Here is a 22,781-nt window from a genome sequence, read left to right on the forward strand (position 1 = left end):
CTAACTAAAATTGTTTTGACTACTTTGACCGATGTTTATATGTCTGTTGGTCAGTCTGTCTGTTGACAGAGCTACAACTATGCAAGATGCATTCACAAAACTAGGCTGTAAGTGAGATCAAAATGAAAGCAGAGTTAAAAGATGTCAGCAGCCAAGCAGCTGGTCTAGCTTATCGATTGTAACACTGGTGAAGTTATACCTGAAGACTAACCTGACAAAGCCTAGTCTACTGGTAATCTTGCTGTGAAAAACACCTCCTTGGTCACCTCTGAAATTTACCTGTACATCTAGGTTGAGACAAAGTGCAGTTAAGGCTTGAACCAATATTATGTTGTTGTGAAGGATCTGTTCCAGGCTGCCAGTTGTAGTATACATCCTCTGGAAGTGGCTGCAGATCTAATTAGGAACACAGCAGATATAAGGAAATTAAAAACTATGACAAGGTTTATCTGTACCCACCTGTTTCAATTGAATCTGTACTTAATCTGCCACTTGGCTGCCTGTAACCCATTGCTCAGTAACAATACGGGCTCAGTAAATCAGAATTTTAAATTGCATCTTGGCATAAAAAAAGTTTTGGTTTTGACAGATGTTTTAGGAATTTAGTCAAATTTCTCATTTTCTTTTGCAGGCAAAACACCACCACTAAAATACAGAGTGGGCTGCTCTCTCTCTCTCTCTCTCTCTTACTCACACACACACACACTCACAAACAAACACTAATGTTCACACATGCTGAAAATGGTGCTTAGCATGATAAGAGGCTCCTGTAATCTTATTCAGGACTAATTGCATCCTCATAACATCAATCAGAGTGCCACTTAAAGACATTAACCGCCATCCCTCATTGCCTCACAAACACTGAAGAGTGTTTGCACAAAATTAACAGACCCACTCAGAGACACATGCACATACACACATACCAGGTAAGGGCAATAGGCAGCAAGCAGAGCAGCTAGCACCAGTCCATCTGTCAAGTCCAGGTCAAAATTCACTATCCAGCGTGCTGATGGGACACCACCTGCCAACCATTACCATCAAGGCATCAAATAGGTACTGACAAAATTCCTTTTCACGCCTTTTTTAATTGCGTTGACACAAACTGCATTCAATGACCATATATTTCATAAGTCGGTTTCATACTGTTGTCAAAGCTTTTAATTTTCTGCAAAATACTGCACTGAACCCAGCAGTCGAATGGGGAGAGCAGTTTTGCAACACTAGCAGGCTTAAGTGGATAAAACAGTAAAATGTGTGTGCTACCTGTTCCCCACACAGTGTTCCTCATGGTCTGGTAATGCATGTTGAGCCATGAGAGCAACCGTAGCTCGCAGGATGAATAGATGTTACTGGCCACTGGCTGTAAGCCGACAGGGAGGAGTCCATCTACGTTGTCATGGTTCAGTGTTGTGTTCAAACCGTTCTCTGACACACGACACAAAACCAGCACCTGAACATATGCAGAGGAATATTTAATACTGATATTTAATGGGATATGACTGTTTTCCAGCACTACTCTACTTCACACAGAAAGGTTCTCAGGCTCCCATTAAGCTGTTACGAGTTAAAACATTTGTAAAGTCAAAGTGTTTTTATTAAACCTTTGATTAAACCTTTATTTAACCATCAATAATCAATCATCAATAATAAGCAATGATTTCTTACAACCACTGCTTGGAAGAGAGAGACAGACAGAGAGAAATAAAGTACATAAAGCACAGGGCTTTGGCAGAGGAAAATTGCAGCTCCCCTTCAGTGAGATCACAGTGTCAATTAAAACATTATATAATTTAACACAAATATAATATGCATAATATATTCTGACGAGATCTAGTGAGTGGATGCAGACAAACAGACAGACTGCCAAAATGAGTTTTTCACCTTGTATATCTGCAGCAGCACATCAGTCCAGGATCGTTTGCTTAGAGACTCATAGTCAACACTGCTGTAGTCCAGACCACATTCTCCCTCCTTTGACTGAGAGAAAAACACATATGTAAGGAAATGGCACAAAAAGCTCGAAATATGATGTGTGTGAGTAAAGGACAGACTGTGAGTGAGAACAGGATGGGTTTTTTTTTTTTTACTTAGCAGGCAATTCTTTTTCCATGGTGTACGTTTCAGAGCCAATTGTTGTTTGTGAGTGTTAATCTGTACCTGCAGGGAGCACCTGTGTTTGAACTCTTGTATGTCGAGCAAGTACTCTGGTCTGATGTGACAAAGGCAGGCTCCCTGAACCCTGAACACAGAATTACAATAAACAGAAAAATTAACAGAACATTTCCAAAATGTCACTTAACCCTTGTCAAAGTGGAAAATGTAACATCCCTGGCTTCATCTTTCTGTTAAAATAATGCATTTTTCCACTCAGACATACAATACCTACCCATTACACAAATGTTTCTTTTAGTTTCATTCAGGCATTATGGGGCATTAAGGGAAAGAGACACAATGCTCGCGAAATATTTGACTTTCATGGCCCACCTCACCAACTTTGAACCAAGCCAGCTGCAATTAACAACATGACACAATCAAAAACTAAACTAAATCAAAACTAAAGCTGGCCCACGAATACATGTGTCAGGCCTACCTGAGGAAAGCAAGCATAGCCTCATGCTGTTGTAGCAGCTGATTAGTGCGCTTTTCTATATCACTGGAGAACGTCTGACAGCGAGGAATACCAGGAATCTGTTGGCCGGTCAGGTGATGGAGCATGTCTACTACAGACCTGGACACAATGACACAATAGTTTTGTCCTCTGCATGGAGCTTAAAATTCAGTATCATCTACTATTTTCCCATTTTAAGTCTCAAAATTATCAAGAGACGGCGAGCCAAATTAGACTGCAACCGCAATTTAAAAAACAGACATACTTTATAGACAGTTTATTTGCACACAAGTGCCTCTGTTTATTCTAAAGATCTCTATTTTAAAAGCAGTATTCATTAGGCAGAACCTGCTCTCAAACTGCACACTTTCGATCCCTTTCAGTTGTCTAGTTTCATCATGGTTGTTGACGAGATTTAAACATCCAATTCTGTGTGATCTTGTCACGATGTTAGCTATGTCGTCCTTCACTTCTTTTTAGCATGAGGATGACTCATTTGAGTCTTTCTGAGGCACTAAACAACAAAACACTTTCATCTATCTAATGAAATGGTTTGGACAGAGAATCCATCACTCAGACTGTATACACACCTGGAGTCTCTGGTTTGACTCACTCGATAAGTCCTTCCACTGGAATGATTCGTTTGAATTTTTGACACAACCCTGAAGGGAGAGAGGAGACATGTACTTTAACAGAAGAATACCCTAAAAATGAAAGTTATCTAACAAACAAACAGTCTAAAAATGGGGTTCCTAAGCTAAACTATTGGGAAATCTCTTGCATATACCTTCTGAGAGTGTGTGGCACAGAGATAGGGTGTGGTTTATTTGGCCACCCAAAGAGGCTGAACCACCTCTCCACAGCCAATAATACATTATGGTAATACAGTCCTTCCTCTGAGTTGGCAGCAGGGAATTCTGGGGCACCGAGATTGATTGGGGTGTCTCTGTTAGGAGAGACGTCTGTATCCCTGCTGGCCTGACCACTCATACTGTCGCTGTCTGGAAAACAGTCTGACGAGAACAGATATACACACACAGTACCGCACATGTAAACACACTCCTGCTCAGACAGACACACAAACAAAATAAAGAGACTGACTCGAGCAAGTCTAAATAAAACCAAGTTGCACTGAACATTTCATGTTCTGACCTGAGCCTGAGTTCTTGTTTGATGAGCTGTTGTGATCAAACAATGAAGAGGACGATGAAGTCTGACCAGAGGCAGGACTTGGTGTGTGATAGCGCTGAAGGATTGCCTCAACAGCTGTAGCCCCTAAATTGCATTAATATTCACCAATCAGATGCAAGGACAAAATTATTGAGTAAATAATTAAAGCTGTAAACTCAAGTGGGTAGGAAAAGGTGATGGTATTCGCCATTTTGTTTTTTAAATTCAAAACAGCTAATTTAAAGCTATTAACCACACTGTGCCATACTAGTTGGATATAGCTCTTATTTTCATTCATTATTATATATTCAGTCATTATTATTTTTGTTTTACTTTTTTACCTCCCTATTTATCTGTACTTAGATCTGTCTTTGAGCTGTTGCAACAGTTTAATTTCCCCTCTGGGGATCAATAAAGGCATATCTTACCTTATCTTAATTTTGCAGAAAGGTGACAAGTTTGGAGATATGAAATGAAAATGAATGGTTTCATTTTTTCGATTTTGAAGCTGCTCGTGTTGCATGTAAAATTATTCATTTGGCAACAATGCTTTGCTTTACAGCTTTAGCCCTCACCAACAATTCACCAGATACTGTCCCTCCCATCCACCAATAACAAACAGTTTTTCAAAACATTAATGAGGTCTAGACGAGGTACATGGTGTCATGGATGTGTGTTTGTGTTAGTATACAATGCCAGTACCAGTCTTGAGGACTATCTGTTGCTCGGAGCGGTGCAGGGCCATGTAAGGCCAAACTGTCAACAAACAGTTGTCAGCAATAGCAGACAAGTTAACCTTAAACCTGGTGGCAGAGAGAAAGAGAAGAAAGTCAAGTTATCAGATTAATCATCTTAAAATTTATGGGTTTCAAGGATAATGCTGCTTCTATTCTCTATTTTTGGATTAAGTAGAGAGTAGCCCAAATGGAAAAGATACAAGAAAAAGAGATGTTAGACTTGGTGTTTTGCAGTAACTTATTACCTGTTGTGGAGATGGTCAGTGAAGGTGATGGTTGTGCCGAGGGACAGAGGGATGGTGGAGCTGAAGGACACACTGCAGATTAGAGAGGCCTCCTGCTTCTTAATGCCTACTGGATGTCTCTGTGGTTGTAGATGAAGTGGGAAAGAGGGATAATTTCACAGGACTTGGTAGTATCTCTGCTGAAGCGCAAGCCAGGAAAATCAGTTAGATTTGTAACATTAACCCTTTGAAACCTGGATAGACATCAGTTTTTCTGTGCTGCCTTCAGACACCTATCACGAGCTATGTACCTGATCCTGGTTTTGTGCAGGGATGTTGTTACCCTCAGGAAAGACGACAGAGACAGGCTGTATCTTTGTCCCATCCTCCAGTTCCACCTCATCCACTTCGGCTGATACCATGGTTCCACTGCAAAGGTGAACACAGTGGATATGTAGAAAAAGAACATCCCATATAGATACAAAATTCAACCATTCCCCCACATGCAATATTATGAGCAACCTTCTCAACATTGTTTGAGGGCACAGAGCATAGACTGTATTATAAAGATGTAAGGTACAATAGCTCCCCATAAGTGAAGCCATAACATTTCGATCACCCCCAGGTGGCTTGCTGCAGTATAGGTCATAATCCCCAACCATTCCATTTTAGCAGATGGGACATGGGCCAAACTAAAAACTCAAAGTACTATCAAATAATTTTTTCTCAGAGATGGTTTCTATCATTTTAGGTGGTTCTTATCTCGCTGATGTACGGTAAAGTGTGCATTTTACTGATAAGCTTGGCTTTAATCAGTTATTTGATGCTATAAAAAGGGCCGGACATCATGACTGACAGCTGTGTGCAAATGAGATACTTAAGCTTAATTTTTATACAGGTCAAGGAAATGGAGACCGAGTAGTCCTTTTTCTACTGATTTACGTAGACATTATATTGTGTAAACAGTGCTCAAGATATGTTTTCTTGAGGAGATGCACCATGTTGCTCAGTTAAGTCAGTCACAGGGATTTGGGTCTGAAAATACTGCCAGAGCTGTAATAGTGCAGCCAGATTGCTGTCCACTCTGAAATCTGAACAACAACATAAACCACAGAGGAATGTGGATTAGCTAGTTGGCTTACAATATAAGCAAAATCCAACATGACTGCAGACCTGCCAGTTAATGAGTCCTGGCTTGAATGATAAAAATCCCACTGAAATGAATAATGTCCTCAGTTTATGTGTGTGGCAGTGTTTCCTCTGCATCCATTTAGCTCCAATGGCTCAACACAGCTGGTAAATTGCCACAAGCTACAAAAATGTAAATAAAATAAAAATCCATCAGTGTTATTGTTCAGCTTACCCAAAAAGCTGACGACTACAACTGTGATCACAGAGCAGCTGTCCATGTGTCACGATCCAAAAAATCAAATATGAGGCATTCATAAAATGTAACAGTTACTAGAGCAGGTTTTGGCCTGGGGTGAATAGAAAACACTGTGTCTGTTGGTGTACATAAACCCACCTAGGATATCCTGAGGCCAGCAGGGTGAGTGTGGCAGTTGCATTGCTTTCCAGTGGTACTGGTGTAAGTAGGATTTGAGGGGGGTAGATGGTGATACAGGGAAGCTTGAGGCTAATAGTGATGGACAGCTCTCTGTAAGGTTGATGTCCCTCCTCTCCTGCCATCCCCTCCCCTTCCTCGTATCCCAGGTAAAGAGGAAGGGACAATTTGGTGACTCTGCCAGACCCTAGAGGAAAACAAATACACATCAGTGGAGACTAAAGGTGAATTTAAAATTGTGCATCAAGCACAAAAAACACCACTTCACCTCAAGGCTAGAGCATTGACAGCTTGGGCTGCTTGTGTTTTCTTCAACAAATTTCCAATGCCAATGGAGGTTGTTGATAGTGGAAACAACTTTAAGCATGTTAAAGAAAGAATTGGAAATTTCTAATTTTCAGTAACAAACTTCTAACAAAACTATCACCAGTGAAAAAGCTCTTTTCACCTTGATCGCCATTCTCTATCACAGTGCATAAAAGAACATAAACACGGTGACAGCAGTAGAGTAGTTTAGGTTACCTGGATGTAAATCCAGTTCTGCAAGTATGAGGATATCCCAACATTGCTCAATATCAAAGAAATAATGAAAAGACCCAAACACTATATAGTCTGATCACATATGATACTTGCGACTAGTGTTGTGGTGGCGCTGCCAATGGGTACTCAATCACTATATCAGCTTCTACAGTTCATGAGTTAAATTTATTTTTTGAAGGAAACCTCTGAAATATTTGATCCTGGCATACAACCCCTAAATGTGGCTATTGTGACTTGTGATTTTCCTGTGACAGACTGAGGTTATTTCCTCCACTGTGCCCGTTTGGTATCTTGGTGACTCAGGATGCCCCACAATGGAAGGAGACGTGTGGTAGAGGGTGTGGCAAAAGAAACCCAGTAGCACACAGCAATTTTGATGCCAAGAATGAGTGTGTCCATACAGATTTATGCAAAACGATATATAACATACAAGTCTACTAAGTTCTGTCAGTATATATGTTATTACATGGTAACCATTTAAGGTTCTTTCATGCCAGAGGGAAATTTTATGTTTTATGAGGCTTCACAAAGATAGTCTAAATGGTTATACTTGTGTTTAGGTTGAAAAAGTACAGCATTCTTTCTAAAACTACTGGACCAAAATGAAAAAGAACCACCAGCCTTTTTCTGCTGGTTATCATGTTGTTGAAATTAAGTATTTCCTTAAAGGGTGGCTCTCAGGGCAAAACATAATTCCTTATTCATGGTCCGTCACTAAAGATTATTAAGGCCCCATGGGTAATGGTCTAAGCTGCATGAGAACATTATTTTGTGTATCATTTTAACTTTAAGTTATGTTTCACTTTATAGTAGTTTTACCCATCTGAAATTCTATTTTGAGGTATGTTACATTTTATTAAAGCTATGTGTTTGTGTGCGTGGAGGGAGAATGGGGTCAATTGCAATAAATTGTGATGGTGTGATCTGAGTATGTTTCTAAGAAAAATAATACTATACATTTACAATGATAGGAATGTGTGTCTGAGAAAGAGGAGAAGGCAGTAAGAAATAAAGTAATCCATCATCATTGTGTGTCTGTGTGTGTGTCTGTGTTTCCAATTATTTCTCACCTGTAGTGATGGCCTCAGGGATGACACTGACCGTCAAGCAGATGGACTGGCCAGGCCCCAGGCTCCCTGATGGTGGAGACACAATACACAGCTCCCCCTCTCTTCTGTGCTCTGTTGGTACTGCAATTGCTCTGCAGTCAAACCACCAGTTTACATGTTTCCTGACACCCTGACGCCAAAACGCACTTTCTTCATTCATTGCTTTCAGCTCCACTGTCTGCAGGAGAAAGGAGTGAGAGACTGAATGAGACTAAAAGAACAGACAGCAGAGGCACAGAAGATAAAAAAGAAGACAAGCAATCATTTTAGTTGTCAGGCAGTGCTATCAGTAGGACATTACGAGCTGAAGGATGACAAGTGAAAATGAGGAGATCTAAAAACAAAGTTTAAGAAAGGCTCGAAAAATTGAAGAATAGAGGGAAAATGTGGGAACTGTGGGAGGCGGGAAAAGTTGCAGTCAGAACCTTTATACCTTATTATAAGCATCAGACAGTGGTGCCAGAAGTTCCACCTGGAACTGTAAGCTTGAGGGGAACATTTCCAGTGGAGCGCACAGCACTGAAAACAATTTAAAAACAAGAGAAAGAAAAACTTTACATTTAACTATGTGAAACTAGTTCCATTTGTTCTGTACACATGCAATGTGACAGTATTTCAGCTGTCATTTAACCCTTTGAAACATCTAATAATTTCTCTCTTTTTAAAAAACGATTTTCATGTCATTTTCTCTTCCCTACTTTCTTGCAATTTGTGGGACACCTCTTGTTAAGTTGTTCAATGCTTTTTTAGCTATGTTTTCAAAATAAGTCAAATCAATCTACTCAAATTTCAAACGTTTACATGCATGTAAAAGGCGTCTGAATGCAGCACAAGAAAAGGAATGTTGTTGCATGGTTTTTAAAGGGTTAAGTTTCACAAGAAAAATAGTGAATAGAATTTAAATTATAGATATCACTCACTAACACACAAATATGGCTCTAGCTCCACATTAATGACCCCACCTGTGGCCTGTACGCGCTGTGACCGTTGTGTCGCCATGGTGACAGACTGGTGAAGAGGTTTGACGACATGCTTCCTGCTGACAGCTGACAGAGAGGACGACATGGAAGAAGAGGATGGAGTGCGGAAAGGAAGCAGAGAAGTAGCGGGCCATCTCACTCCATTGACCATCAGCAGCAGGTTGAAGTCGTAACTGGCCACCTGCAGGAAGACATTCCCTTCTTTTTGAGATCTTAATTAATCACTTTTACATACAAACACTTTTAAGATTTAAGATGAAAGAGATCAGACATGATATTGACCATTCACTAAGCCCTGCCCCCCATAGTTACAGCTGCTATGCCTGACTGGCTTTTATACCAGTTTGGCATGATTTCCACTCCATGCTTAACAGCACATTATGCCATCTTAAATCAAATTGCTCTTAACAAAACACCACGTATACCAGCAACAGAAAACAACACAGATGGAAAAAAACACATATTTCACGGAGCTTATTATGGCTGAATCTAAATGCAAAATTCTTTGTGCTGTCTCTGCCAACATTTACAAGCTGTGAAAATAAGAAAAAGTTTACTCCAGCATCTCAACAACCTGCTGCTGTTTGATTATCATCTGCTGGAAAGTCAAGGTCATATTTGTGGCCTCTTGTGCCACCTGCACTGCCTTTAGCTGTGTTGGTTTGGTACCCAGAGTATACACAAAGTCATGATGTTACACACCACAGTGCAATGGGTGGCAGCATGAACCTTTGGGTCATGGAATTCAGACAGAGATAGACAAAATCAGGCTTCTCATTTCTAGCAGTCTTTTATCCGCTGTAGCTAGCAAGCTAATTCACTTAATGTTTTCAGCTTAAAAACATCGAAGTAGATGACTGCAGCTGGAAATGATATAAGTAGTATAGAAAAGTAGACTGGTGTATAGTGAGCTGCTGATCACTGGCAGTAGACTTATAAGTAGGAAACAAGTCCTGTACAAAGGCTTTCTAGGCATTGCTCTTTTATAAATAGAAAAATTATAAATGCATGTGGAGACAGAGTCTGCAACAGCTGGCTAACACTGGACAATTTACCTAAATGTTGATTAATGCAAATTGTCTTTAATGATATAAAATTTAATTAAGCTAATGCTAGGCTTAAATATGCACATGTATAATAAGGAAAAAATGTAAGCTAACATTGCTGTAACATAACCCTGTTTATCTGCTTACCTCATTCATATTTTTAAAACAAAGAAAAAGGTTTTTAGGGTGAATACTATCGAAACAGCAAGGGTATATTAACTGTTCATTTCCCCGAATCCAAAAAAGGGCAGGACAGAGCCACTAATGCATCTTGAAACTTGTGGGTTCTGCACAGTGGTGACACACTGCACAGATGAAAATGTCATTTTTAAATGCAGTTAATGATATGCTCCTTTGCCTTAGAAGTAACTCTCCATTACCTGGTCGTGCTAACTATCATAGCTAACATTTTAGGACAAACACACTATATTTTCCTTACACTTTAACCCTTGAACTTTTCTTTTTGACTTGGCTAAGGCAAATGGCTAAAAGAAAAAGACGCAATCATAAAAGTTCTTATATGTATATTGAGTATCTGTCCCAGCAACACCTCTCATACATACTACATCAGCATGGGAAGAAATTCAAAGCTTGATAGACCTAAGCTATGATTGGACAGTTGCTTTTCAGAAGAAGAGTTTAGAGAACAGTCAGTGATATCATGATATTGTATCTATTTGGTGATTCTTGGCAAAATCTCACTTGGGTTGGGAGGAAGACAAGAGAACAGTCCACTGTCTGGTCGCCCTGGACCTCCACAACACTCACACCTGGCTCCTTCACTGTTTGTAAAAAAAAAAAAAAGAATCAATTAGAATAAAACAACATAAAATACGTACACACAGAGCAAAACTAAAGACAACACAGGACAATGTGCTGTGTATTTAAATTGTATAAACACTTCCATCTTGCATTGTCCAATCTTATATGTCACCAAACCCCACACAGACAGTAATTCAAAAACACTACATGTTTTTCTTTCCTTTTTTCCTCTGAGGACATAGTACTATATAATATACTATACAGAATATGCTTGACTAGTGTGTGAATACGTACTCGCTGAGGGCTGAGGGAGGCGTAAAGAGAAGTCTGTGTGTTCTGCCAAGTCGAAGGTAACCCGGGCTGTGGCTGATGAGTGGTTTGTCAGAGCGAATTGTATCGCTCGCTGAGAACCAGCATAAACTCCATAAAACTGGAAATTTGACTGGAAAGAGGGACGGAAATTAACACAAGTAGATAAGATGTGGATATATCAAAACCTGAAAAAATGCGTTAATTACAAAGCCTGAAACCAGCACTGTCTGAAAATCTGGATGAATGAAATCAATAAATGTTATTCCAGTTGTCTATTTTAGCATTTCAGCAGAAACAACAATACACATGTCATAATGAAAGGGGGAAATTGGTCCTTTATTGTGCTTTGAGAGAAATTTAAGTTGATTGAAAAATGTCTTTTTTTCTGTTATCTATTAAATTTGAGTGACTGAGCTCTACAAACTGCACTGTTGAAGTTTCAGAGAGCAACTTAAGAATCATGCCCTGTCAAGGAAACACTGTTGCAGCACCTCCACAGCTACAGCAAACAAAAATGAAAGCGAAAAAATAATTTTCTGCTTTAAACAACTGGAGCCGCACAAAAGCAGAATATCCGTCACTTCATTTCTTTCAAAGGTGCAACACCTGCCATTTCCACAGAAACACACACACACACACACATGCACATGCATACAAACACAAAGTCTGATGAATTTTCTTCTGTCTCACACCATCACTTCCCCCTTATTCTTTTACTTTCCACGTCTATGAGTCATGGTGTTATCACCTCTGTGGAGATTAGTAATTATAAAAACCATGAGTATTATTCAGGAGTCCATTTCAAACTGGAGCGCCCCAGGATCTATCAACAAAAATATAAAACTGTGCATGTTCCTGTGAAATATGAATCTCGAATGTTTAAGTGATTTGATTTGATTTATTTACTTTTGAAAGATAAAACCCAACATCGAGACACAATGGTATTACACTCCAACACTGATAATATGTTGTAGTGACATTAATACAAATACTAAGTTTACTGGAGGTGTAAATGGGAGGTAATAATAGTTATGTATTAGAAATAAAACCATCCATTACATTTTAGTAATTACAAAGTCCCCTTCCCTCTCTTTTCCTCTATACACATATCTATATCAGGGATCTTCAATGTTTGTCAGGCCAATGACCCCTTAGCTTTAAAAGTAGAGACCCCCAACTACATATGTAGCATAAAATTCCACAGCATATTAAACTGAATGGAGGCTGATAAACAGAAGGCCATATCAGCCTCTGGCTGCAGTTTTGACCTGTATTTGCTTTTCAGGTAGGTGAGGGAAGAAACTCCTCTTTTATAAAGATCAGTTGTTGCAAAAGGCAAAATATGCTGGACTCACGATAAGGTGTGTTTTCAGACATATTCTATTTTTTGACAAGACAAAAAAACCATTCAAAATTCATCAAAAAATAATGTGGTAGATGTATGTGGGTGTAGAACCCAAAACCTCACTTCTTTTCATCAAAATGAAAGATGAAGAACTATTATTGTTGTTGTTTTTGTTATTATTAATTAAAAAGATGAGGGTGATAACAGTTTTTGTGTTCTTGCACTTAATCCTTTCTTTATTTATGTATTTGTGTTTGATTGCTTGCTTCTACGTATGGAGCTTTAATTTACATAGAAAGCATAAAATTATGCAATGGATTTGAAGTAATGAATTGCATGACATATTTGTGAGATGTTGAAAGAAATATTGCAATAAAATATAAAAAAAATCCCTTCATGTATTGAAATAGCTGAGATGTAAACTCTACACCTTTGCCTAATTTAGCAAACACAGATCAATGAATATGTAAATTTGCCTCACCCTGCCTGCAGCTCAGCTTGAAGGTACTCGCATACCTTCAACTCTGCTCATCAAACAAACAAACCTCTGCTTGCACACAGCAACATGAGCCTTCCTGACTGCATCATCAAACAGCTAATAATGTGTTGCTGATGTTAGATAAACCTTGTTCCTGATTACCACCTCTGACAAAAGTAAGTGACAGTAAAACGCAAAACTTTATTTGAAAATACCAATACGTAGCTACACCTGGCTTCTCCTTTGATACCTCTGGTTTTAGGTCTAATCACTTGCATCCAGAGGCATTTGGGTTTACGACTGTTGATAATGCCCCTTGGAAACTGAAAATAAACTGGGAAGTTGAGGACTAATTTGCATTTGTGAATTAGTCCGGCAATTTAAGACTAGGAACTCACCATACTGATGTCTACATTTGGAGGCTCCACTGATCCGCCCACTCTGAGCTCAATGGACTTCATGTTCCTCAGAGCGATCTGTAACACACACGCATGCTTAGTATACCTCAGTTCCTCTCTGAATTGCCCACACACACACACAAACAAATCATCTTGATATGAAACTTAAGAGCTCTTCTTTCTCTAGCTCTCTCACCTCCACTCTGGTGTCAAACTTGATAACAGAGTCAGGGTTGAAGTGGATTTTGAGTGCAGCCTGTCCCCCACTTGGCACAACGCCCTCAGATGGACTCACCACCATACCTGGCAGAGGACACACATCTAGCACCTGTCACAAACAAACAGAGACAGAGAGCAGAGAGGCTGGCTATTTTTCTTGTTTGGTAAGTAAGTAAGTAAGTGTGTGTGTGTGTGTGTGTGTGTGTGTGTGTGTGTGTGTGTGTGTGTGTGTGTGTGTGAGTGTGTGTGCGTGCATGCGTGAGTGTGTGCGTGCGTGCGTGCGTGCGTGCGTGTGGTGGGGCGCACCTGGTAGTAGGCATGGTTATGTCCAGTGTTGTGCAAGACTGCAGTTCTGATAGAGGGAATGTTTAGAGGCACTGATCCAAATGTGACCTGTTTGTCTGCCAGCTGGACACTGGTGGACCCGACCTGAGACAACATAGAGACAGAGAGAGACAGAGAGACAGAGAGAGAGAAAGAGTTATCTATCACTGTTCTGTGATATTAAATCCATAGTGATGTATTCTACATTTGTAGTTCACCCACTCTCCCTTAACCTGCCTTGTCTTATTCTGCTCTAGTCACTGATTTCCCGCATTTTACAGAGTGACTTTCGACAGCCCCCAGAGTGCATGTATTTGGAGCATGTGTACAACTCAGTCAGGAGAGCGATAGTAATGATGATGACTGAACAGCGAGCATGAGTGGGAGTTTTTTACATTGAAAAAAGCATAAAAGTCACAAGCCTTACGGTACTTAAAACACAACACTTCTTGCTGCTGAATTTGTGTTCTGGTCTACTGAGGCTGCTGTCAGACGAGAAATCGATATCTGCGTCAATGATGGATCTGGCCTCATGATTGTTGAACATTGGTTTAATAAAAGACTCTACATAAACGGTCTTTCTACTTGAGAATTTATTTCATTTAATTTATCACTCATGTTTTAGATTGTTGAAAATATTTTGCTATTAACCTTAATCATAGCTGTTGTGCTAGATTTTAAACAATGTTGCATGACTGAAGTGAAAAGTTTCTATAGTTGTTTCGATACCTCAGTACTTATAAGTCCCCATAAATCCCAGCTAATAATCATTTTCCCTGAGTATTCCAGAAGGTTTGATTGTACATTTGATACTCAGATGTTAAATTTTGGACTCTTGTGAGATAGCTAAGACAAAGCGGTTCTCTAATGTTCTCTCTGATAATTTGTTTACATCTTGGTAAAAACATCTTGGGAACAAACAGAGCCTATAAATCAATGATTTTCAACGATTAGGCTGCAACCTAATACCGCCGGTGTTGGCTATCAGACAGCAAAGATGTAATGTGATGAGAATGGACGTCATTGATCAAGTTTCCCTCCTTCCCAACTGCTAACATCCCGACAGAACAAAAAAACAAGCACAAGGTCTGATGATTTAAGAATTTAGGAATCACAGAGCACTTCAATTTGCATTCTATGTCAAGTGTGAAAACCTCACGTTCTGTCAGCCACAAAACACTAAATAAGCCAAGAGACTGGATATCAGAAGAAACTGACAAAAAAAAGACAATCTCCCATCTGTTGCTGCCTTCTATTACTCCATGCTAAGACAGGTTAATTGGGAAGAAACAGGCACAAGTATCTCATGAATTGGCAGATTTAATTTTGGTTTTCGTTCTCCTCTTTAAGTATATTATAAAAATCAGCAATAATTAAGCTTCTAAATTAGATTAAGCTACTTCTAAGAAAAGTTTTAGTTCCACACTTCACTCCCTCTGTCTTTATATGCACACACTTCCTCCCTCTGGCTTGCCCAAACAGGCATGCTTTCTGTTCCAACACCTCTGTCTGACACATTTATGATAGAAAATATATCACCAAATGACCAAGGAATATGCCAAGCTTTAAAATAAAATAAAATAAAATAAATAAAATATTACTTTCTTTACAAACTCACATTTTCCTTTTTGACACTTAAACAGCATTTAGGTATTTGTGTTTGTCCAACTTTATGAAAATGTAATCCAGCATTTTCCAAGTTAACATGTCAACCAATTGCATAAGCACTGCAGACAAGACCAAATCTTGACCTGCAATCACTTGATTTGTCTAAATTTAGAATACAGGCAGATAGTAACAGTGGTTGCTGCAAACATTGCTGGCATGCAGTAGCAGTATGATCTAAATCCAATACATAAATATGTATATAGTTCATAAAAGTAATCTTCCCTGTTCTAGAGTCAGACCTTAGCCACACAGTGCAGGCGTTGTGTGTTGCCCTCATGGACACAGAGGTCAAAGTCTCCCTCTGAAGGGGAGGAGAAGGACGGATGCCACACCACCTCACAGTCTAACTGCTTGTATGGCTCCACTGTACCTGGGGAGGGGGGGGTAGATTTGTTGTATTAGATGCAAAGAGACATTCTTGAAATCAAGGCTTTGAAAATGCTGACCCATGTACTCAAACCCTGGGACACTAAAACTGAGGTGCACCTGTAGCCGGTCGAATAGAGAACAAGATGCCACTCTCTGTCACTACTGGTTTCCATGTGAATTCTGCAGCGAGGTTACGCTGGTTTCGAAGGGTAACTGAGCTTCTGTATCCTGACTGGGCAAGCAGAGTGTGGTTGGGGCGGAGCACCAACATTGTGGTGGACAGCTCCAGAGCCAATGGGACAACTTGGGCCTGGACCAGTATCTGACCAGGGTGTTGCTGGTTCACAGTGTAGGATACAGGTCTAGAGGAAATAAGTATCTTTATATTGCAGTTAAAGTGCAATAACTGATAAATAATTAAAAATGTGTCAAGCTGCCTCCTCCACTAACCTGCAGAAGTCACCCAGCTTGGTGCTTTGAAATGTCAGTGGTAGGCTGGTGAGGGAGTGGGGTGGCAGGACGTGGGAGAGGGGTGACGAGCCCTGCAGCTCAGGGCAGTCCACCTCCACCTGCACCCACACGAATACTGACAGATGATTGATCAGCTCCAGATTCTGAACACACACTGACTGCACACACACCACGCCAAAGTCTATGAACAATGGACCTAATGGGGAGAGATAGTGAGAATTTTTTTAGTCTTTTCATGACTAAAAACAATTCCTCTTCACTTTGGTATTTCTCAGCAGCTTACAAATGATTTGATAAGATGACTATCAAGGAAAACACACAACGCAATGCTACTACTTATTATACAGATAGTACACATGTTATTATTAGAGACAGTAACTGTTCTGAATTGAATCTCTTACCTATAACAACTTGGTAGAGCTCCTGAGCCGTCAGACTCCGGTTGCAGTCTGCCACCTCCTGGCTGCTAGAGGGAACTGCTTTCATAACCTAGAGTGAATGCAAGCAACAGAGAAAGCTGAGAGAGAAAAACTTTCCCTGATTTTTGCACTGAGATTCCACTTTGTGTAATGACCTGACTGCTGACCTGTCGGGTGATTGATATCACGTCTTGGGGGCAACTACGTTTGGTTACTGGGGAAGCATAGCTGTAGTTCGGCTTGGCATCTGAGCTCTTACTGCTCTCCAGGTCACTGATGTGGAGTTTAGGTGGCACAAGACCATGAAAAGGAACAATCCCAATATCCACATCATCGTCAACCTTTTCCTGCTGTCTAAAAATAAAAAACAAAGGTCTAATTTCACTATTCACAGACAAAATGTTTACTGTGTTACAAAAAAGTTTGAGATGGAACAATCAGAAAAAGAAGGCCGACCTCTCCTTGATCTTCTGCAGGCGTGTTTGTCTGAGCTGTTCAATGAAGTCTGTGTAAATCTGTCGATGGCGCCGTCTCTGCTCCTTCTCTTCCTCTGTGAAAGCATAATCGGTGTCCATGTAGCGATAGCGGCGTATACCAGTGAAGATAGTCCTAAGCACAAAAAAGACAGGAAGCCTTCAGTAGCTGTAAAATCTTTTAACTAGAATCATTAACAACTAAATTGAAAATTGTTGATGTATCAATTAGCCTTTATAAAATCAAGTTTTAGAAAGCACATAGACAACATTTAAACATATCAGTCTGTTAATAGAAGCAAAATATTGTTTCATTTGTGATGTTACAATTAAGTGCTTCTAAATGAATTATGTCTATTTTATACTTTTGGGGAGATTTTACTTTGTTGTCTGATTGTTAAAACACATTTCAGTTGATGAATTGTCTGTCAATCTGCACTGAACCTGTGAAAAAGTGTTGCTTTAAACTCTACCTGTACTGTCTGTGTGCAGAGGCAGGCCTGATGCTTCTAGCTCGATCATTAGGAAAAGCCAAGAACTCCTCTTCCCCATCTTTGTTCTGACTCCTCTCCCTGTGATGTAGGTGGAGTCGCGTTTTGTCTGCATTGAGGACAGCAGCCCGCGCCATCCCACAACAGCGAGCCAGTTCACTGGATTGAACGTGGGGCTGTGATCCTGTTGGGTTGGTCACTGCTGGAGTTAGGCCTGTGAAACAGCCAATTAGACCAGGACAGGTATGTGTATCACAATCATCTAATTAAAAGTCTAATGATGTTCAATATTCTTCTAATTGTCAACAAATCCCATGAAAAGCCCAAAGCCCACATTAAATGTATCCTACTGACAAGGACTGGAATTGTGTGTAACCAAAACCTGATATACCTTATTACTCTGTGCCACAGAGCTCCATTGTTGTGCAAAAACTATTAAAAACACATCAGTGAGCCAGGCCGACACGTTCCTTGATTACCATGAACACATACGCTGCAGTATTTTTCTGCCTCAGGCCCACACACGCCATCCTGCTTTCATATATGTACAAAAGAGCACCAAATGTGGATGAGACTACTGCTGACAATAGTCTCTTTATTTCCTCGTGTTTGAGCAGCATTTGATAAAAATTACAGTAGTAGGCTGTTTTGGGAAATTAAAGCTTTGTCTGCAGCAGAAACCATTCTGGGGCTGAGAGACAAAGACAGTGCAAAAGTCAAAGTATTGAGAGACAGACACATTGTTGGTTTTTGTCTTTTCATCCTTCAATATTTACCAGGATTTAGTTTGGGCATGGGGTGCGTGGTTTCACTGCGGCAGACAGCAGACAGGTGTAGAGTGATGGTGTGGAAGCTGCAAAGCTCAAGTCCAGTAACATCTTCAGTGGTCTTGCCACCCCTCTTAATAGCATAACCTAAGACATCTAGTTTCTGACGCACATTGAAGCTGCCTTGCTGCCGTGCAGTAAAAGACAAAATGACATCCTGAGGAATTCAAAGGAGAAAAAAAGTTTTCACATTTGCCGCTCTGCTTGAGGTTAAAACCAAATAAAGTGAATTAATCACCATTCTTACCTGACATTGCCCAGGGGCAATTGTGCCAGTGGAGGGCTTGGTGGTGAAGTGTGCCACCTTGCGGAAGCAGAAGTCAACAGGAAGTTGAGGGCAGAGGTTCTGCAGCACACACAGCAAGTCCACACGTTGGCCTGTCACGCAGGTGAGGAAATCAAATCTTTGAGAGGGACTCATCAACAGAGACACAGGGAGTCCAGAGCCTGTCACTGCCAGCTCCACACTGCTGTTACCTAATGTAACGAAGAAGAAGACTGTTTTAGCCAAAATATCAGTGTGTGTGTTTACATGTACAATGTCCAGTTTTTGCCCTTATTCCAAAAAATGCAATATTCCTGCTACACTGTTGGTACTGTATGTCTAATGAAAACGAATATTCCACAAACACTCCTAGTTTACAAGCATCCGTGCACAATCTGATTAATATATCCTAACATGTCTTCATCACGTCAAAACGTGATGAAGTAGAACAGCTGGAGCAGCTTGTCATTTTGCTTTGAAAAGGTTGGTGCTGCGATATTTAGACATATTCAAAGACCTGTTGATATAGAAGTCTTTAATTTACTTTAATTTACTTTAGGGCCGAAAAGATAGAAGAAAAGTTGCACTGTAAATAGTTGTAGCCACGTTTTTACTAACTTATTTGTACCCGCCGCGCACCACCGAGGCCCCATGTAACGGAGGAAGTACTTTTAACGGATTTACAACCGTTTTCCAAACCGGGAGTGAAGTTGTATTCAAGTTTAACTGGTACCATGTTTCCCCATCCGACAAGAAATGTGGGATTTTCTTTTGCATGCTTATCTACTCTGTAGCTTTGGTAACTTTTGCCAAGTTGGTTTGTGTACAAAATATCCATGACAACTCATGACACTACTCGTATGCAAACAAGAGGCAGCGTGTCGCAAACTTCAGTGAAAACCCCAGTTGAGACAAACATGACTGACTGGCTGTGTGAAGTCGGAAAACTGCTTGGTTTGGAACATTTAAACAGAATATGCTGTTTTTATGTCCCACATTAAATTACAAATACTGTCATATTAAATAATATGGGAATATTGGTGTGCATGTAACCACAGCCAGTGTTATCTATCTTTAATTATTTAAAGATAGATATTATATATTATCATATATAGATATTATTCATTTATTAATAAATTAATAATCTGCTCATTTAGTTAAAAATACTGCTGGCTAAAAACAGTCTTCTGAGCACTTTCATTGGATTGGATTGAATTAAGCAATATGACATGATGAGTGATGTGTGTGTGTGTGTGTGTGTGTGTGTGTGTGTGTGTGTGTGTGTGTGTACCATTATGGTGAGTGAAGCCATATCTGCTTCCCACTGACTCAAACAGCAGGAAAAGGCAGTAGTCTTGCCGGCTGGCTGAGTGTTCACGCTTCTTCTCTTCACTTGTACTGAAAGAGACACAGCGTCATCCTGTAGTAGTAAAGTGAAAATGAGGCCACACCCCTTTCCTCACAACCAGCTCCTCGTTAGTATAGTGGTGAGTATCCCCGCCTGTCACGCGGGAGACCGGGGTTCGATTCCCCGACGGGGAGTAGCACTTTTCTCCCCCTTCCTTTTAGTAGTTAAATGTTTACCTTGTTAGCCACCTAACTGCCTAAAACATTTAGCATTATATTGTTTCTATAGGACACTACACTTAACCATACAATACATTTTTTAATTTTTATTTTAATGTTTGGGTATGCAGCACTCATTGGCATAAAAATCAGAGAAGCAATTTTACACGTTTTAGACATTCACAGACAATTTACCTCTTGCAGATGGGACTGAAGCACACTGCCACAGTGGTTTTGTCATACGGCCCAAGTCGACCTTGTTTGGGAACACAATCCAGGACCTGAGAGACGTCTGTCCTGGCTGGGCTGCACCTCTTCATTCTCTCCAGCAGAGCGGCATCTGTGCTCTTCTGGAGGTCGATTCCCTGCACGGCCATCACAGTCTTGTTTAATTTTCAGTTCAACACAACTGGCCCTCAACCCCCGACCATAGCTATTTGCATTGCAGCTGTGCAGCTGGCAGCTACACCTACTTTCCCTGATGGCATCACTCACCACTTCAGTCCCAGCAGCACTGTCCTGGAGCAGGCAGACCCAGTCACATGGCTTGGGTGCATTGTTTCTCAGAACTACATTCTCCACACGGGAGGTACCAAAGTATGCAGGTCCAAACCACAGACAGGACAGTGGAGCCCCCTGTAAAACAGCACAGTTATGTTTGGTTCAGCTACAGAAATAAGCACAAACATCTTTACATAAACATCAGTCAGAGGGATAAGGACAAAGTTTCACCATTAAGTACTACATGATTTCAACTGGGACCACTGAATTACCTGCAAGTCAAAAAGCTCTAGGCGCTGGTCCACCACCTTAGCCCGTATACTGAGAACTGCAGCAGGGTGATTCTGGACTTTTAATCTGAGACAAAGGGAGGGTGAAGGTTCAGGTACAATGGAAGTGTGCACTCAAAAACAATACTTTAATGGTTTGTTTTCTATTTAGATGCAAATTTTCCATCATAAAATTATGTAATTCTTTCACCCATAACACCTGCATTACACTCGGTTACAATATGTTCCTCATGTCAAAACATAATGAGCTAAATTTGTGAGCCTCAATAAAATTCCAATATCCTACAATATTTGACTGACTGTTTCGTGACAAATCCGTTTAACATATGCTATCAGTGCAAATTCACTGGTGTTGTAAAATCTTCCTTACAGAGCCTTTTCCTCAATCTGCCTAGGCCTGTCTGTGCACAGTTCCACTTTTAGCCACTGGGTGGCACCAGCTGCTATGACTCCACTGCAGGGTGAGAGTCTGACTGAGGGGTCTCCATTATACTGCACCTGAAACAAACCTTCATTGCACACACAAACACATAAAGGTATTACCATGGAGTGAATTTAGTAAATAGTCGCTACTTTATACAATCCTGTTATACAGAAAAGAAACATGTCCATATGAGTGAACAAGAAAGACACACTTGATTTACCTGGTGCAGACCCCTGATTGGTTATTTGGTGGTGTTTGCTGATAATCTGACTGCTTGCAGTAATACACCCAAAGTCTAGCACTGGGTCAATTAAAAAGGAACAAACCCTGGGAAACCTGGAGGGGCACATAAGAAAGTTAAAATACCACAATATTTGAAAAGGTGTGTGTATGGACATCTACAAATGTCCCAGGCAGTGTGCTTGGTCCTAAATATCTTTAACACACTGTAATATGTCAATATACATGATAGATCTAGTCTGCTTACCCCAGCAGTCTGATTTTGATGGTCTCTACATCATCTACATGAACCAGAAGGCAATCTCTGACCTCCTCCTCTTCCTCTGGAGTAAACTCCAGCAAACCACTCACAGACAGACCAGGAGCCACAACTTTGGGTGAGCTTGATGCCGATAACTTGAACAACTACACGAAAAAGAAATGAAGAAGAAGACAGAAACTGCATCTATCAAATGTACAGAAAAGAACTAGAGACAGGGGAGAAAATCGATACAGAATCGATTCATGCATGGCAAAAGGATGTAAAGCAACTGAAAGAACGTTTTATTCAATATATAAACTTTTTAATGATTGTTTTTTCCCATATGTAGCCCCTTTGTAATCACCAACATTTTGATTAGTAGTTGAATTACATATTTTTCCTCTGTAACCATAACTGATTACAATTACTTTTACTTTATAATTTAATCACTGTTACGATTTACATGTCACTAGTTACTCACCAAGACTGGTTTAGCATTTAGAGACACGTTTCTTACTACTAAAATACTAATATACTCAAAGGAGAAGTAAAGATATACATATATAAGCAATTTTCAGTTAACTTTGAACACAGCCGTTGATTAAAAAGCTGATAGATAAAATTAATTGGTATTATTGGACGTCGCACAAAACCAACACTGTCCACATCTACAGTAATTTAATTCAGCTGGCTAGCTTTCCTAGATTCACACCAGGTGTT

At 40.2% G+C, this 22,781-nt stretch overlaps 1 protein-coding gene and 1 non-coding gene across 3 annotated transcripts in view; one reads left to right on the top strand and one right to left on the bottom strand.

Moving 5' to 3' along the window:
• Positions 1-22,781, bottom strand: part of LOC121962749 (cilia- and flagella-associated protein 47-like) — a 49,648-nt gene that overhangs the window by 26,055 nt on the left and 812 nt on the right. Inside the window, exons 2-38 of one of the 2 annotated variants that reach the window (XM_042513036.1) lie at positions 22,068-22,225; positions 21,801-21,916; positions 21,527-21,665; positions 21,139-21,223; positions 20,861-21,001; positions 20,561-20,730; positions 20,091-20,197; positions 18,782-19,011; positions 18,484-18,691; positions 17,690-17,921; positions 17,200-17,352; positions 16,911-17,097; positions 16,726-16,813; positions 16,304-16,520; positions 15,971-16,215; positions 15,724-15,854; positions 13,799-13,921; positions 13,470-13,601; positions 13,274-13,351; positions 11,035-11,182; positions 10,681-10,760; positions 8,915-9,113; positions 8,386-8,471; positions 7,914-8,130; positions 6,265-6,490; positions 5,051-5,168; positions 4,761-4,879; positions 4,481-4,581; positions 3,761-3,883; positions 3,396-3,621; positions 3,199-3,270; positions 2,591-2,728; positions 2,158-2,239; positions 1,882-1,977; positions 1,264-1,450; positions 924-1,021; positions 280-396 (exon numbers count right to left, since the gene is read on the bottom strand). In XM_042513036.1, coding sequence (XP_042368970.1) covers positions 280-396; positions 924-1,021; positions 1,264-1,450; positions 1,882-1,977; positions 2,158-2,239; positions 2,591-2,728; positions 3,199-3,270; positions 3,396-3,621; positions 3,761-3,883; positions 4,481-4,581; positions 4,761-4,879; positions 5,051-5,168; positions 6,265-6,490; positions 7,914-8,130; positions 8,386-8,471; positions 8,915-9,113; positions 10,681-10,760; positions 11,035-11,182; positions 13,274-13,351; positions 13,470-13,601; positions 13,799-13,921; positions 15,724-15,854; positions 15,971-16,215; positions 16,304-16,520; positions 16,726-16,813; positions 16,911-17,097; positions 17,200-17,352; positions 17,690-17,921; positions 18,484-18,691; positions 18,782-19,011; positions 20,091-20,197; positions 20,561-20,730; positions 20,861-21,001; positions 21,139-21,223; positions 21,527-21,665; positions 21,801-21,916; positions 22,068-22,225 — 5,373 coding nt within the window. Of the gene's footprint in view, positions 1-279; positions 397-923; positions 1,022-1,263; positions 1,451-1,881; positions 1,978-2,157; positions 2,240-2,590; positions 2,729-3,198; positions 3,271-3,395; positions 3,622-3,760; positions 3,884-4,480; positions 4,582-4,760; positions 4,880-5,050; positions 5,169-6,264; positions 6,491-7,913; positions 8,131-8,385; positions 8,472-8,914; positions 9,114-10,680; positions 10,761-11,034; positions 11,183-13,273; positions 13,352-13,469; positions 13,602-13,798; positions 13,922-15,723; positions 15,855-15,970; positions 16,216-16,303; positions 16,521-16,725; positions 16,814-16,910; positions 17,098-17,199; positions 17,353-17,689; positions 17,922-18,483; positions 18,692-18,781; positions 19,012-20,090; positions 20,198-20,560; positions 20,731-20,860; positions 21,002-21,138; positions 21,224-21,526; positions 21,666-21,800; positions 21,917-22,067; positions 22,226-22,781 lie in introns of those variants that run through there. The other variant, XM_042513035.1, reaches the window with a different exon arrangement.
• Positions 20,270-20,341, top strand: trnad-guc. The gene has a single exon. It is a non-coding gene; the product is annotated as a tRNA-Asp (tRNA).

This window comes from Plectropomus leopardus, chromosome 24 (assembly GCF_008729295.1).
Source record: "Plectropomus leopardus isolate mb chromosome 24, YSFRI_Pleo_2.0, whole genome shotgun sequence".
Classification (NCBI taxonomy): domain Eukaryota; kingdom Metazoa; phylum Chordata; class Actinopteri; order Perciformes; family Serranidae; genus Plectropomus; species Plectropomus leopardus.